The 17,761-nt window shown below is 37.5% G+C and overlaps 1 protein-coding gene across 7 annotated transcripts in view; it reads left to right on the top strand.

Annotated features, from left to right (window-relative positions):
• The window catches only part of ERC1 (ELKS/RAB6-interacting/CAST family member 1), a 300,339-nt gene that overhangs the window by 130,276 nt on the left and 152,302 nt on the right, over window positions 1–17,761 (top strand). For all 7 annotated transcript variants that reach the window (XM_021389632.1, XM_021389660.1, XM_021389603.1 and 4 more), the window contains one exon: window positions 1,662–1,855. In XM_021389632.1, the coding sequence (XP_021245307.1) occupies window positions 1,662–1,855 (194 nt within the window). The remainder of the gene's footprint in view (window positions 1–1,661; window positions 1,856–17,761) is intronic.

Consider the following 17,761-nt stretch of genomic DNA (forward strand, 5'->3'; position numbering starts at 1 on the left):
CCAGGATAAAATACTGTCCAGTTTATCCAGCTCTTTGGAAACAGGCATCTTGTTCCAGGATAAAATACTGTCCAGTTTATCCAGCTCTTTGGAAATCTTGCTTCAAATAAAACAACGCTAAAATGGTGTAGCACAGACTCTCAGGCAGGCTGCTGGAAGGCTGAGGCTCTGGAACACGAAGCATTCCAGTATTTGGTCAACCCAGATCCATGTCATCGTCATAGTCCCAGTAAAGAAAGGCATCTAGGCATCCTTCAGTCCTAGAACGTTCTGCTCTGAGATTCTGTAGAAGTTCTCTAGAACAGGACCTTGGCTTTAACAGAGTTAATAAAAAACAGGAGATTCCAACGAAAAAACTTTGGGATATTTTCCTCCGGTCTTATTTTGCCAAATAACTAAATCATTTTCTCCAAGCATCTTTGCCTTTGGATGGTTCTAACCCAGAGGTTTATGCTGCTGCCATTCTGTCCAATTACCTTTAAAAGTAACAGAGTTCTATACTATTGGACTTAGTCATACTGTGCTTTGGAACCGAACGTTGGCAGCTCATAAAACTGCACAGATGCACACAGGGTGTAAGAAGGGAAACTGTTATGTTCTGTTGTAGGTTTGTTCCAGAGAAGAGAAAGACCTTGAGTCCACTGGCAGAATCTTGATCGGCAGAATAGCTCCATCAGACCTCCTACTCACTGAACCAAATTCGAGCAGTTCTGAAATAGCATTAATTGATAGCAACTAGCAATTGGACTTCTATGGGCAGAGGGAAAAGGGGAAAATGTCTTATGAAGGGAAGGTTTGCTCATTTCTCCTCATGCAAGCTGACAAGCTACCCTTTCGACCCTGAAAATATAGTCCCCATTCTGCTGGTTTAAACTTCAGCAAATATACTGCCTTTTCTTTGCTTTTGCTATGTGTGGGAACCATTGAATTCATTTTACTAGTAAATCAGAATATTTTAAAACAAACCAGGCCATTTAAAATAAATAAATTAAATGGCAGAATATTTGCTGGAGTCATTTAATCCTCAGTTTTCTGTTGCTTCTTGTCCTTGTAGCTTGATTTTAAAAGATATTTCCTAAATAACTAGTCAAAGATAATTTCAGTCTGTAGCCACGTTCATATTAGTCCTAGTCTATGTTCCTGAGATAACTAGCAAGGACATCAGTGAGAAGTCCTGTCCATTCAAATCCATCTGAGACTTCATATACTGATTTAATTATGGAAGGCTATTAACATGTAATTTGGTTTTCTAGATTGTCCAGGTTAAAAATGTCAGGTAACTAATTCTACAGTTAAATCACTGCTTTAGAAGTGATTTTTGGGAATTTTCATGCACGCTCACACTTTTCTTTTTCCTTCCTTTCAAAGAGACTTAACCTTTTTCATATTATTATTTCTTTTCTCTTGTCAGTTCTGCTTCAGTTTTTTAAAAAAAGACTCAATTTTTTTTTTAGACTGAACTGATTTTTGTACTGTTTATGAGTTTTTCTCTTCCTAGAAAGTATTTCCCTGTACTTAAAAATATCACATGCACAGAACATTCATTTCTATTTAATAATTAATCTTGCTATTTTGTTGTAAGTGTAGTTTTGCGGCCATTATAGTATCTGTGAAGTATATGTGTGTGAATAAAGTGTCTTTCCGGACCCTTTTACTTACAGGCTCATGAGGCAACACTTGAGGCAAGGGCCAGCCCAGAGCTGAGTGATCGCATGCAGCAGCTGGAACGGGAGGTAACAAGGTATCGGGAAGAATCAAGTAAGGCTCAAGCTGAAGTGGATCGTCTTCTGGAAATCTTGAAGGAGATGGAAAATGAGAAGAATGATAAAGATAAGAAAATTGCAGAACTGGAAAGGTAAGAATGATATGAAGTTATTGGAGTTACAAAAGTGCTTCCTAAAGTTAGAGATAACATATTCCATTTTTCTCATCTTAGAAACCTTGGAGTGTCTATTTTGGGAAAGTTTGTTTAGAGTTTTTCTGCTTCAGTACTTAGTTTTAGTACAATGTAAGCAAGAAAGTGCCTTACTGTTTACTTTCTTCACCTACTCAAAAGCAGAGCCGATATACACAGAACTTGAGGGCTTGAGCCATAAGGGAATGGGGGTGGTAGGAAAAATGTCCAACACTGTAGTGTGTTTGGACAACAGTTTGTTCTTTTTGTTTCGTAAATACCTCAGGTATGGTTATCCCAAAAAAAATCAAACACAAAAAAAAGACTTTTAAGAACTTTTGATACTAGTTACTCAGGTTCTTCTGATAAATAGCATTGAAATTCTTTGCAGTGTTATAGACACAGGGAAACTTTGACTAATGTAAAGCTGAATAAATAGATTTGCTTTTCTCCAAACCAAGTGTGATTCAACATTTTCCATCTTTCTGTTGGAGTCAGGGTGTTTCGATATTTTTCTAGACTTCAGTGTCCCAAACAAGAATGGTAGTCTCTGACAATTCCATAACATTTGTATCACAATCCAAAATTACAGATCTTGGGAAGGACCTGAAATAGATTCTGTTATCTGCCATTGTCTTGTGGTCAAAGAAGGAGTTTCTCAGCAGAAATACCTGTATTTTTTGTTTGTTTGTTTACTATTCGTGATAAAGAATCATTTAGAAAAGTAAAATAGAATAATTACATTTATTCCCATTTGCCTTGTGCTAGTGTAGGCTTTCTCATTTTTTATTCTATTGCTGTTTAACTACTCCGCATTTAGTGTCAGAGAGATGAGGGGAACTGAGTTGAGGATATTTCAGACTCTTCATTATGGCAATGGTGATTGTTCATTGACTCAATGATAGTTGAATTATGAACTACTTTGAATTATTTGAAAAATTACTTTCTAAGAAGTTGTGCTTAAAGAAAGTCCATCTTTAGAAATCTGACTTTGTTTTCACTGTGTTCAGAGAAAGAATTATCAAGGAGGTCCAGATAGGTTATTTATTTACTGCAACATCTACTGCACTTCTTCATTTTTCTTCCTGCATCATATGCAAGAAAATCCCAATGATAAATCCTGTGGAAAAAAAAGGCTCTCTGAATTTGATGACTAAACTTGTAGAAATGGCTTGTGCTGTGATGGAACTACTGTGCTGAATTCTTGTTTTCTTGAAAGTGACAAAGCAGTTCAACTTGTCAACTAGATTTCTTCTCTTTCTGTGGTTGTAACCACCATCCTTTTAGTCTTAAGTTGTTATTTTGTTTGAATAAACGTCTCTACACCTGTGGTATAAGACAACCAAATTTCATCAAATACCATATATCATGTATTCAGCAGAGCATTTGGGCAGTAGATTGATAGAGAAGATGCATGAAGTATGGACTTGAAGAAAGCTAGAATTAGTAGTTCCAAGTCTTATTTTACTGCAGGATTTTGCAGGCCCTTACAGATACCCATCTCAGATATGGAGTTCACCATATCATCAAATTAGGACTAATCAAATAAGAGGTCAAAAACAACAAACTTCTAATAAAATAAATGTGTCCTTAGTGCCTTATGAAGAGATTACTGTCTAGGAAAAGCAAGCTGGAAATATTAACCATTCATTGCAACCTGAGAATGAAATGGCAGGAAGATAATTTTCTTCTTCACATTTTTAATGTGTATGATTTTTTGAAATTACATTAACATTCAGAAATTCCAGTTGAGACTGAGGCTTGCAGTGTTTAACGCTGAATGAACACATATAAATGGCCTACAATCAAAAGAGAGTCTTGTTTATAGTCTATAAAACAATGATTAAAAAAAAAAAAGAGAAATGAAGCTGAACCTTTTTCTCTTTTACAGATAAAAATCACTGGCACCCAATCTTCAAAGAGTTAGGAACTTCTTCTTTGAAAAGATGAAATTCTAGCGATGAGCAAAGCAATTATTGAGTTTTCCATAGTAGAGTGGTAGTTTCTTGCTGTTCGTCAGTTACAGACCAAACATCAAATATGTCAGTGACAGCATAAACAGGAAATCATTCCCTAACAGCTTGGTGGAATACTCTCACTATTCCGTTCTACCCATTTCTTCTAACCAAATGGTCTTTGCTGTTATATTAAAAAAAAAAAAAAAAAAAGCATTTTTAGGTAATTTTCTTTTCTGCCAGTACTGAATAGAATATTTCTTTTTTTTTTTCTAGTAATTCAAATAGGTATTTCAGCTATATCAAAGAGGAGACCATTTTTGTTATTGTGTGATTTATTGCAGTCAAGTAAATAAAAAAAAATAAAATCCGAGAATATTCATGTTCTTTAACCACTAGAGGAGGGAATTGTAAACGTCCTCAGATCTAGAGACCTGAAGTGCAGAGTGTGGCAAAATAACAATACCTGATATTATTTTTCAGGTAAAACTGCAGTATGATCTTAATACTGGAAAAATGATTCAAGATTTCAGATACTTTGTAATGATTTCTCATTTTTTGAATGATTGCTGAACTTTCTACTTGGCCATAGTTCTCTCTAGCTGCTCCCACACACTGCTGTTCTCAGAAAGTTTGCTTTCTCCTTCTCAGTTTTCACACAAAGCAGAAGTTTTAATATGCCTATTAAATGTATAGGTTGCTCCTGGTTTTATTTATCTTGCTTGTTTATAAAGTATTCTTTCATGCTAACCAGATCTATCCAGGCCTGTTCTATAGCTACAGTCTTGATTTCTTGAAAAGAATACACAACATTGTCTTGTAAGAACTCTTCCTAAACTGTGGTTTATGCAGACTAAGCTAGAAATCATCTTGACTTCCAATACTTCTACAGCTGTTCAGAATCTTCTGTGTGAAAAAGAACTTCAGTGCTTGCAGAAGCATTTGTCAGGAAGCTAAAATTAATGTAGCTGTATCTGTTAGGGACTGTTATTAAACCATGGAAAGCAAAACGAGAAGAAATAAGTCACATGCAGAGAAAAACTGTACCTATGAAAACGGGATTTTTCAAATGAGAGTGTTTCCCTGCAGTTTTTCTTTGTGCTAGTTATATATGACAACTGGACTAGGAGGTTAAGAGAAATAGTAACATGGTTTTGTCCATAGGAGAGAAGTAATGAGTCACACATGAGGAGGTATGTACAGTGAAACAGGAGGAGAAAAGATAGGAGGAGAGAAAGATGAGAAGGAAAGCAGAAGACTGGTTGTAAACCTTTTCAATCTCCCTTTACTTCAGATTAAAAAAAAAAAAAAGAGTGAAATGCTTTGCTCTTTTCCTGTTTAGTGGGTGGGAGACATTGTTTTTCAGCTATGAGTGGGAGGAAAGATTTCCAGAAATAATGTATTAAATTTGGTGCATGCTGTGCAAAAGTTTGAAAATTATTCTGGAGTCAACATCAGATTTAGAGTGCAAGCTCATTCATTTATAGTCTCTGTGGTCAGGATTTTGCTTTTTTTTATGGGGAGGTGGGCCATAAATTCCCGTTTCTTCTATGGGTGAACAGCCCTAAAAGTTTTGGTTTTGTCCCAGTTGTGGTGGTGTAAAGGTTTTGTAGCTGTCTGGTTATTCACTTTCTTTCTAATTAACTGTTTGCTTTTTTATTGCCATTCCATAGTCTCCTGTTTCTCTGTAACTTTTCATTTTGTGTCTTTTTTTCCTCCCTCACTTTTTCTTTCCATTTATACTGTCACGTCGTGGTTCCATGAGTTGTTTTGTTTCGTACGTGCGGGGTTTTTTTGACTATGCCTTTTCTCAGAAAGCACGCCTCCCGCAAATTGCACCCTCCCTACCAGGTGTCGGTCCCTGCACCGCAACACGTAGGGGGGTTTGTGTGGGACTTCCTGGGAAAGTGAGTGCTCTGTAAGGCTACTGTTTGTACAGGGTGGAATGTCACTGCTGGCTGCTGCTGCTGCTGCTGTTTGGGGCTGCTGCAATTACGCTTTTTTTCTTAGATTAAACAGGAACTAGTTATGTCAAGTACAAGCTCTAACAGTCTCTGTGTTCAAGTCCTGCCATGGTGGTTATGACCACAGACCAAAGTAGGGTTGCTGCTTTTCTCCCTGATTTAAACTCTGCAGAAGCTGGTGCTTTTCAGTCTGCTATGGTTTATCTTTGGGTCGAATCTCTGCTATCAGTTCTGCCAGAACCAACTAAAACTCAAGTGCTCTAAAGCATGTCATTGATAGAGGTCAGTATTGCCCCATTCTCGGGTTTTGTTGCAATTACTGTCCTGAAGAGAGGAGGAAAAAAAGAAAAAAAGAAAAAAGAAGAGAAATAAAAAAGAAGGCTTTAATCGTCTGGGACGTGGGCATCACAGCCTTCAGATGTGTAATTTACACACATGTATTTGTGTGTGTATACAGTTCTACAACTAAGAAGTGGCTTCATGTACTTGAGAGGTAACAGTAAATACGTACATTTGTGTTGTTTCACAAGTAAGCATTGAGTGAGTATATATGAAAGTCCTTATTTCAGTTATAGACTTCAAATTGATTTTAATTTGGCGTGCTTGCTGTATTGGATAAGTACTCCATCATTTTTTTCCTGAATGAAACTTTCTGATTGAAGACCAAGGGGAGACAGTGCCTACCTCAGGAATTCCAGCAGTCCCATTAAGGACAGCTGGAGATAATGACTTTTAAGGGGCAGATTTTTGTAAGTTTTTCTCAAAAGAATTAAAGGATGCCCTGTTCTAGGGGAAACCTTCAAACTTTTGATGTGTAGCTGACAAAAGATACTCCACATCTTCTGTATTTTTACTCAACAGAGAATAAAATGTTTAAAAATTTAGGGTGATCCAGAAGATATGATGAAAAATGTGAACAGGAGAAGGAAGTTTCTTACTCTATCTATAAGACAGGGATGTCTTTATGTAGGAGTCTATGGAAGGTAGAGGGGGAAGAGATTGGCTGCATGTTGCATCGACTTTGTGGTTTTCTAGACTTGTATCAAGGAAACTAGGCTAGCAAATTGCGCCCTAAGCTTACATCAAGTCAACAATTTGAAGTTGAAATACATATTTTCAAACCAATGCTCATGTCTTGTAGTAATTCTTCTTGTTTTTCAAGCTGGATGTTTCTGTGCATTTTTAAAGAACTTTAAAAGAGAATTAATAAGTAAGAACCACATCAGGGCATATATGTAATTTAAAGTGAAAGCGATGTTGTCAAATTAAAGAACAAAAACGTTTGGAAATTCATAATCATCACAGTTAACATTGAGAGATGATGGGACTATAATTCTGTATTATAATATGGGAAAACTCAGTACAAGTCCTTCAAAAATAACATGAACTCTGATTCAGGCATAGGAAAAACTGCTATAATTAAATATCACTTTAAAATACTCTAATCCATTTTGGTACCTTAAATCATAAAAGCAAATTATTTTTACATTGTGATTGTATGCTATGAATTTAAGACAGAATTTGCTGTTGTTGTTCATAACTATATTTTTAGATCCATGCATATGCAGCTTGATTTTTTTTTCCTCACTTTTTTCACTCTTTTACTCCACCTCCTTCAAAGTACAAAGATTTTTATCTATTTCTCCTCCAAAAACATTGGATTAAGTGAATATTAAGATTCCAAGTTTAATCACTTAAAATTTAGGACACTTTAAATTGAAGACTGCCATGTAATGTTAATTCACCTCTTTAGTGTGCCTATGTGTCATGGTAAAGTGATATAGTCTTTAATGACATAAACACATTTTTTTCCACAAGAACGCTGCTTTTCATGTGTGAAGTACATTGCTGAAATTGTCCCTCCAAAAAACAGGATGATGTTGATACCTGTCGTGGAAAATTTCAGCAGTATCTTTTAGTATTTGGCAAGCAACTGAAAACAAGGTCTTGTAATGGAAAGAAGTGGTTAGGCCCATAAATAGTCCCACTCCATCAGGGAGCACACAAACCTAGTGAATGTAAAGATTTACATCATTTCCATGTTTGGAAACGAAGAAGTCATTTCTTTCTTTTTAGTCTTGTTTTGTCTTCATACAAAATGAACATTAGATCTGAAGTCCCATGTGGAGTGTCACTGGGGGAAAAAAATTCCTTTTATGTCATCCTAATGCTCTAAATACATAAGAATGTAAGTCTCAGGCACTTTTACTCATAGGTATTTAACTTCAGACATTTGAAAGTATTCTGTTTTTCAGAAGGTAGTTGTCTGCTTTCTGAAAGTCAACCTTTGTTAAGGTGCCTGAAGATCAGTGCTGAAACTCCCTAATCACTTTTGAAACCTACTTCTAAGAAAAGACAAGAGACACACTGCCAGTAACTGCAAATCCATCTGTAGAGAGAGTCAGATAAAAAGACCATCATAATGATTTTATGGGGACTCCTTAATCCATCCTCACATTTTTCATATAACATCTCCATTTGTTCTTTATTCAGTTGTCCTTTACTTCTCATTCAGTTTTGGGAGAAACTGAAACCTTGTGTTATGGCAGTAACAACTGTTTTATAAAACACGATCACAGAACCCCAAATAGTTTAGCCGTTGGCATGTGAGGAAGTCAGGGCTGGTGCAGGCTGTGGCTGAATGAGATTGCTGAGGTACCCCATCACTGAACCTCCTAAGTCTAAGTACTTGTCCCAGTGTTAATGCCATGTTCAAGCAGCCAGGAGTGACACTTTCTGAGTGATTTTTCTCTGTAGAACTAATTACAGACTGTATTCTCCGATGTATTCAGCAGTGGGCTGAAAGCATTGGTTTATGTGCTCTTCCAAGACCAAGAATCTTATCATGGATCCTTCATGAAAAATGCTGCATCAAAAAATCATTACAGTTGGAAGGACCAGTGAGATCATCTAGTCCAACCATCAACCCTTGCCTGTGGCTGCTCGAGACCGTGTCAGTCAGTGCAACATCTACCCTTTTCTTGAACACCTCCAGGGATGACTCCACCACCTCCCTGGGCAGCCTGTTCCAAAACCTCACCTCTCTTTCTGAGAAGGAATTTTCTCTAATATCCAGCCTGAACCTCCCCTTGGTGCACCTTGAGGCTGTTACCTCTCATCCTATTGCTAGTTATGTGGAAAAGGAGGCCAACCCCCACCTCGCCACAACCTCTTTTCAGGCAGTTGTAGAGAGTGATGAGGTCTCCCCTGAGCCTCCTCTTCTCCAGACTGAACAATCCCAGTTCCCTCAGCTGCTCCCCATAAGAGCTGTGCTCCAGACCCTTCACAGCTCTGCTGCCCTTCTCTGGACACACTCCAGTGCCTCAGTGTCCTATTTGTAGTGAATGGCCCAGAACTGAACACAGCACTCGAGGTGCGGCCTTACCAATGCTGAGTACAGAGGGATGGTCACCTCCCTGCTCCTGCTGGCTGTGCTATTTCTGATTCAAGCAGGTTCTGATTCAGTTCATTGGCCTTTTTGGCCACGGGGCACACTGCTGACTCATGTTCAGCCAGCTGTCAACTAACAACCCCGGATCCTTTTCCTCCTCTTACAGATTTCCAGCCACACTGCCCCGGGCCTGTAGCATTGCATGGAGTTGTTGTGACCAAAGCGCAGAACTCAGAACTTGGTCTTGTTAAAGCTCATACAATTGGACTTAAGATAAATACTTACGAGTAGTGAGAAGCGCCCATTGTGAGCTGGCTTCTTTCTTACAGCTTTCCTGTAGCATTAAAGTTCTGTTTGCTTTTATCATTACGTCAGAGTGGCTATCAGGCATTCCCTCTCCTGCCCAAAGCTGTAATGAATATAAGAGTTGTCATTTGATGATTTATACTCTTCCTGCATTGGACCGATGATGGGTTTTATTTAGCAAATATCTCCTGACACAACTGCTAGATCAGTGTGGTGTAAGAACTATGATGTAAGTAAAATAATGATAAAATCAGAGGAGAAAATAATTATGTAAATAATGATCCTTATTTGCATATCAGGGTTTAATTGTTACCTGACTTGGCTCTACCTCTTTAAAAACTGTCTTGCGTTGTTTGAGTCAACATCTTTAAGCAACATGGGGGTACTCGTACTCACAATATTAGTATGTAAAGAGCAAAAAAAATAAAAAATCTTTTTTGTACAACTGTTACAGCAAAAATGACAGATCCTAACATTGTCTTGCAGTACAGTAAGAACAAAAAAGACATCACCACTATGTCAGTGAAATAATGTTAGTGTCCTGTTAGATCACGTTTGTGCTCTCAGACCCATGCACAAACCTTCTCTCTCTCTCTGTTCCCATTCATCTAAATATCAGCTGAAAAGAAGTGATAAAACCAGCCATCATTCTTCTGTACCAAGGAAAGCTTTCAGCAGTGGTGAAACATAAATGGCTTTTCTATTTCCAAACTGACACAAGAAACATCAGGTGTATATTCTTTGCCGTCAGACTACTTTGAGGGAAATACAAAATAGTAATCATTCACTGCCAAGCAAGTGGAATTCAAAGATTGACTAGAAATCATTACATAAATGTCTTCCTAAGTGTTTCTGAGATTAACGTAGCAGGCTCATTCCACTCTCTATAGTACACAAGCATGAGGAAAAAATATAGCTGGAATAATCAACAGCTTTTCAAATATATATATTAATTAAAATACTGAAGTATTCACACCTCACCACCTTTTGGCCTGCACCCGGAAATCAGATTTAAATTGGCTATACCTTTGAAATTAATCAGGTAGCATCTTAAAGGAAAATGGATTTCCCTGTGACTACCATTAGCTGTTACAGCTGTGTTGTCTCCCTGTGTGGTGGTTGCATCAGAGTACACAGTTAATGGGGCTGGGCAGAAGAGCTGCTGCTGGATCTTGTAAGGAATGCTGCAAATGTGTGCTCCTGCTAAAAGAGAAATAGTGCCAACTGGAAGTGTTATTTTGCTTTGTCATGAACGTGGCCTACTCTGCCTCGGGTCCTGCTTGCTTGGGCTGCTTCTGTGGGGCAGGCACTTGCTATGCTGATCAATTTCACTGATGCGGCCCCTGTGTGGGGGCTGCTGCATCTGGTCTGCAGCAGATCACCCTTCACTTCCCAATAGATTGCTGGCATCTGCAGATGTCTGCCTCATTTTGAGTGCCAGCTCACGTCCAGATTTGTTTCTAATTGTAATATGCTTTCAAATGCAACTGACATGGTCCTCATTTCTACTTGGAAAAATGCAATTATCCTAAAATCCCAAATTTCATGTTTTGAGCCTTTATAAAAGAGCATGAAAAATGACTAGTGATTGTACGAAGTGCATTTTTTCTTAGAAAGAATTTATTCTGTTGCAAAATGAAGATGTAGCAATAATTATTCTCCATTCAAATCCTGTGCAGCTGGCTAAATAATATATCTTTACCATAGATAAAGTTGCACATGACCTCAGCACAGCTTTTCACATGCTGTTTTGCCTTGATCTTATGCCGACAAAAGACACTACCTTTTAATGCCAGTTGAAGGAACAGTATGGCTCATTCAAATTCTGTTGAGCTATCCTGAATTCTATCCTGTACTTTTTTTCCACTGTTATTATGAAGAAACAATATCATAATATCATCACAATATAAAAAGGATCCCTGAAACACAAAATGAGAGTTCTTAAACTTTCATAATCTGGATTTCATAACAGCTATAGAGACAATGAAACCTTTTTTCCTTCCCTCTTCAGTTCCACATGTAGCCAAGCCATTTTTTTCACATTTTTGCTCCCTTTTGTTAAATTTACTTGACCAGACATAATTCTGCAGTTCAGCTTAGAGAGCATAATCTTGGATTTCAGTCAGAATTCTTACAGTTATACCATTTTCTGTATGATTTAACTGAGGCTTTTGGAACATTATGGCTTACTTCAAGATCAAACATAAAATATGTGGCATTTGGCATTTTGCAAGTCTCATCTTTCCTGAAATTTCCCAATAGCATGGCCTTTTCAACAATGACCCTGGGAGAACTTGATTTGAGAGTATGAATTTAAAAGCCAAAGAGATGTATCTTTACAACCGCTTATCTGTTATAGACTAACAGTATGCTGTTAGCTCTACCTCACTTTGAAAATGCTGCTTGTACAAATTCAATACGTTGCATTGCTGTTTGTAAAATTCATGCCAGAGGTAAGGGCTTTAAATCTCATTTACATTGTTCCTTAATAACAGGAGTAGTAAAGTATATAGCAGTTAGACAATACTATAGGAGTATTTTCTCTAGACAATAACCTACCTTTAGGCCTTTATAGAATGAAATCTTGCCATGGGTGTAGTACAACATGTTGTAGGGGCCAAACTGAAATTTTGGGCAACAGGACATTTGTTTTTCCTATCTTCTCTGATTGAAAAATAATAAAATTTTAAATCAGATGGAAAAGATCTGTATGGCTCTTTGTTGAGTTACGTTGCTGTTATCAGTGAAATTGACAACAGATGCCTATCAAATGATATTGAAAATATATGAAAAGAAGCAATAATGAACCTATAGGACTTCATGCTCTACAGGGAACTCCAGCATTTTGCTTTGGTCTGTCCTGCTATTGAACAATGTTGGAGAGAACTGTCAAAGATATGCCTGTTTGGTCATTATTGTTTTTAGATTGCACCATATATGGGAGAGTTAAAACTGAACACTGTAGGAATAAGAGGCAGATGCATTTTTTTGTTGGTTTTTTTTTGTTTGCTTGTTTTTTTTGTTTGTTTTTCTTTTTTTTCTTTTAGAAAGGCGACTTTAATGTCAAAATTAAGAAAGATAAATTTTTAGCATTGGCAAGTCTTCAGGACTTGAAGACTTTACTGTATGTTTTTTTTTTTTTTTTCTTCCTATTCCTTTTTACACATCTAGGTCATCAGCAGTAAAAATGAAAAAAATGTGTTTTGCTCAACCCCCTCTAAGAAGATGGCATTAAGGAACATGGTAGCGCTCACCTCAGATAGCCTGCACATTTTTGAAAAGTTAGCTAGAATTCTGGAAGAAGAATGCCTGCTGGTGATGTGATGGACACACCGTTTTCTACAGTTGGTTTATTCTCCTTTTCCAAGAACTGCTATGTCTAGAGACTATTTTCTCTACAGGAAGTTGCCTCTAAGTAAAATGGTGTAATCTAAGTGTCCTTTTATTTTTTTCTTCTTTTTTTATTAGCTGTCTATAAAACGTGCACCTCTTTGTGTTTGTGAAGGATTGTGTTCTCTGTGTGTCATTACCTGATTTAGATCTGCTTGTTTTGTCCTGTATTCTTGAACTGACTGATCTCTGGACACTGTTTTCACAAACTCTAACTCTTTTTCTTTCGCATCTCTTTCCTGGATTTGCTGCTTCCTTCAGTCTCACGTCAAGGTCAGTATTCATTTTAATAAGGGTGTTTATCACACTGTTGTCTATTAAGCTAAAATTGAGATCTCGCAGAATTTGCACATCAAATTTCATGATCCACAAAATAAAGGATCAGAGATTTGGTCAATTCTTTGTAGGAGGATGGGTTGGAAGGAAATGTGTTTAGAATAAATCTGTACTTAAAGGAAGAATTTGTATCAAAACCACTGTAAATCAGTGTTGTTGTACACTGTGAAGAATGGGGGAAAAAGCAAGAAAATTTAAATATCTTTAGCTTTATCTGTCGTGTCAAGAAGGAAAACACTTGAGCTTCAGCCATATTCTCCCACATGTTGTCAAGTGCAAAACTGATTGCTTTAGAATACTAGTCACTGTGGTTTCTTAATTGCTGGATTTTTTCATTGTGTCTGTGTCAGAAAGCTTGTATTGATGTCGTAGAAGTTAACAAGATACAACACGTTTTGGAATCTTGTAGCCGGGGCTTGATTTTTTATTTTGTCTTTTTAAAGCATTTGCTAAAGGTAGATTCAGAATTTCAGAAGATAAATAGTTAGGAATAGACTTCTATGGCCTACGTAATGTAACAAGTCAAAGTGCATGATCTAATAGCCCTCAGTTACCTAAAAACAGTCAGAAACCATTTTGAATTCTTGTCTTTGCTGATAAAGTCTGTTTGGTAGCAAGTCGTGACTCTTGGGGGAATATAATTGTTTCAGGCAGTGCCTTTACCGAGAAAGCCTCTGCTTTAATGACTAAAGTTCTGAGTTATTGACCAACATCCGGCTTTTCTATTCCTGATTAACTCTGTGAAAAATGTGGTGGTCAATGGAAGCCCACGATGGCGTGATGCTGCTGACGCCTTTAGATTGTGTTGGTGTTCTAACCTTGGTTTGGCACAGACGTTGTGCCTGTGGCCTTGGCTGCATGCTTTCCTTCCTCCCACAGACTGGAAAAAGATTGGAAGTTAATCACGCTGTCCATCAGTACCTTCTGTATTCAATGTGTATACTTGCATACTTGTAAGTGCTGGTGAAAGGAGGACTGTCCTTGAATGACCGTCTTCTTGCAGTTCCCCAGAAGCAGAACTGCCAGGAAGCTTTTCTGCCCTGTTAGTGTTCTCTTCTGAAATACTTATAACGTCTTTTTTTTTGCGTGAGTGCTATTTACATTGGATAGTCTGTGTTTGCTGGTTGCCACCATCAATGGAGTTTGATATGCTTTGTTTGGCTGTTGAAGTCCTAAATGTTGTGAAATCCATCTGTCAGAGATATTTCAGCTTCAACCCATGTGGCTTTTATCAATACTTGCACCTATGCTGGAATTAATAATGAACAAGAGAGGGGTCTGGCTTTGGGGTGTTGTTTGGGGGATTTGTTTTAATGAATAAATAGCTATTCCATGAAGTTGCGTTCTACTTTGGAAGCTACAACTTTGTTTTTCTCTTAATGGTGTTATCAGCAGTTAGTTTTTTCAGACATCAAAGCAAATGCGTCTTCCTGAGAAAGAACTGAGTATATGCAAAATCACATTAGGTATGTCTGTCTTGTAGAAACAGGAAAACACTTTAAACATTATCTGCTCTCATTAACAACAGCTATGCTTACGGTAATCAGCGCAAAACCTTTGAATTTTCTGATCTGACTAATAAGTTTTCATCATCTCTCTCCTGTTGATAAACTCAGTGAACAAGAACATAAAAATGCAATTGACATCATTATTGCTGTTGTGACACGTACTGTTTAAAATTCTGAAAGCCTAGAGTGGCTATTGTAATGGTTCAGAATAAAAAAACATAGGCTTGGAAGGTGGGATTAAATCACTTCTCCAAAAGGATTTTTTCCTAAGCCATCTCTGTTGATAAAAGTTTTACATGAAGAACTATTTAATGCTGAGTTCCAGAGAGTAATAAGACCAATAACACTACTCTGGTGTCATTAACTTCAGCAGTGCAAAAACTAGAAAAATACCATGAAGTCATATTCTACAGTTCTTTTAAGCAGTCCTGATGTATACATGTCACAGAAGATGAGATGTTATTACTATAAAATAGAAAAAGATATCAAAGATATCCAGAAGTTTTCTGGATTGTTTGTTATACCAAAGAAAATTTGATGCAATAGGAAGTAATAAAAAATACTGTAAAACTTGCTTCCACACAGCAAAGTGGGTTGGTGATTCAATTAGTACAGGCTGGTGGCATGGATCCAGATGATAGAAGTCCATGTAAAATAAAATGCCTGAAAACAACTCAAGAGTGTAACAGCCTTATAAAATCAAAGTAAAAACAAAATACTAAATCTGAGGGAACTGTCTCACTCCTTTTTCCAGAGTTCTAAATTTCTGGTACGCATCTAATGACCAAGGAAATACTTAAAACATGGCATCCTTCTGTAAGAAAGTGATAGATACTATTTCATAGAATGTTCAGCAACTTCAGAAAATTCCGAATACTACTTAGTAGCAGTAGTAGGATGATTCCACTCTGAAAACAGAAATCAGGACACGGAGCTGAACCTGTTGTCACATCATTTTACTGTGCAAGTGGTGGAGCGTGGGGCGCAGGTTGCCCAGTGAGTTTGTGGTGTCTCCTGCTTGGAGATGTTCAGAAGCCGCTGGACGACCTGCTCTGGGTGCCCCTGCTTGAGCAGGGCTTGGTCCAGATGGACCCAGTGGTCCCTTCCAACCTCAGTCATTCTATAGCTCTGTATTAATTGAAATAAATAAATGTGTGGTATAGTAAGTTACAGGCGTGTAGTTGAACGATTATCTATGGCACTATGGATTTTTCATTGTTATGGAAATAACCCTTGATATACTGTGCCATATACTGTATCTCTAAGAAGCTGTGTTTCTGAGTGCTGAGAAAGTGCCTGGGCAGTCTGGAGCAATTTCAGTGCAAGTGTGGCTGGCTCTCCAATTTCATACCTTCAGGGGACTCACTCTAGACTTCATTCTGCCACCACGCTGATCATTTACCACCTCAGGAAGTGATAAAAATGTCGAATATGTGAGTCAGCAGTGTTTAGTTCTGGGCAGCAGAGCCAGATACGTTGTTTTCAAAGGAGTTTCCATTTATATGTCCTTCATTTCTAAAAAGTAATGTCCTCTAATAATTGCTTTCTACTTAATGTCTTTTCCCTTTAATTTTACTTAAATAAAAAATGGCTTTATGGAATTCTTTACATAAAAAGCACTCTTGTGAGAGTTGTCCATTCCTTGTGAATGAGGAAACGAAGTAAAACATCTACAAGAGGATACTGGGAAACAAAAGATTGAAGAAGTCGGACTTTTTGGTTGTTAAGGCTAGATAGCAATAAGTAGAGCTGGTTTTTTTGTTAAAATAGGTCACTGACGTAGTCTGTAGGATTTGCTTTAGCAATAGAGATTTCTTTAAGTGGAATCTATAGCTTTTCTGTCAAAGATCGTTTTTTCTTGCCTCGTTTCTCTGCATCTTAACAAAGCACAGTTATTCACAGCTGTATGTCATCTCAGAATTCTCACTTTTCTGCAGTCTTGTGTGATCTGATTTCTTTCCTGCTGCCTGCTGAAAATAACTCATGAGTTGTTTTTCTTTTTACATTATTGCTCTGTTTTCAGTACATGTATTCACAAAGCATGCAGCTTTCCTGTGGGAATTAGAACGGAGGTAGCATAGAAAGGCACATGGGGGGCTGTTTGTATGTCAGCAGTATGCTGTGAATTCTGAGGAGTTCTGACTCAAATGCTTTAAGATTAGAGAAATCCCTCACAATTTTCCCTTTCTGGATATAACTGAAAGCAAAGCTTCTTACCATACTATTTGTAAAATCAAAACAAAACATTATATAGAATACGTTTTATAACATGTCTTCATGTTAATTACAAAGCTAATAAATTATCTAGGATGTCGTCAGAAGATTATCTGAAATTATCATTCAAACTTCATGCAACATTAAACATTTTGACTAACCCATATGTGTCACATCACATTTAGTCAAAGGAATAAAATGTGAACATTATTTTTCTTCTTTAATGGCTAACTTCTATGCAAAGTGTACCCCTCAAATGGCTAGACTTTTATTTCTGTCAAAACTCTAAAAACCACATAGGATTTGGACAGATAGTGAATTTGCGGTTTGAATTAGTCCTGGTACAAATGTTTTCATAACTATCCACCAAAATATTTAGCAGAACCTGGACTCGGGGGAAAAAAAGTTGCAGAGAATTCAGTTGGGCAGGAGATCTTAAATGTCACAGAAGAGGGCGAGGAGCTCTGTAACTTCTTGTACTGCTAGCTTTACTGATAATGACTGCTTTCGGATTTTCTGACTCCTTGAGCTTAGTGGCAGAGTCTGCAAGAGTGAAGCATTACCCACAGAAGTGGAAGAGCAAGTTACAGACTATTTAAGCAAATTAGAAATATGCAGGTTGATTGAATCAGATCAGATACATACAGGGCTGCTGAGGGAGCCAGCTGATGTCATTGCAAGGACTCTTTCTATCATCTTCAAAAGCTCATGGCTGTCAGGGAATATTCCTGATGACTGGCAAACATCATGCCCATTTTTAAGAAGGATGAGAAGGAGAGTCCAAGGAATTATTTGGAGCAGAT

This window comes from Numida meleagris, chromosome 1 (genome assembly GCF_002078875.1).
Source record: "Numida meleagris isolate 19003 breed g44 Domestic line chromosome 1, NumMel1.0, whole genome shotgun sequence".
NCBI classification, from domain to species: domain Eukaryota; kingdom Metazoa; phylum Chordata; class Aves; order Galliformes; family Numididae; genus Numida; species Numida meleagris.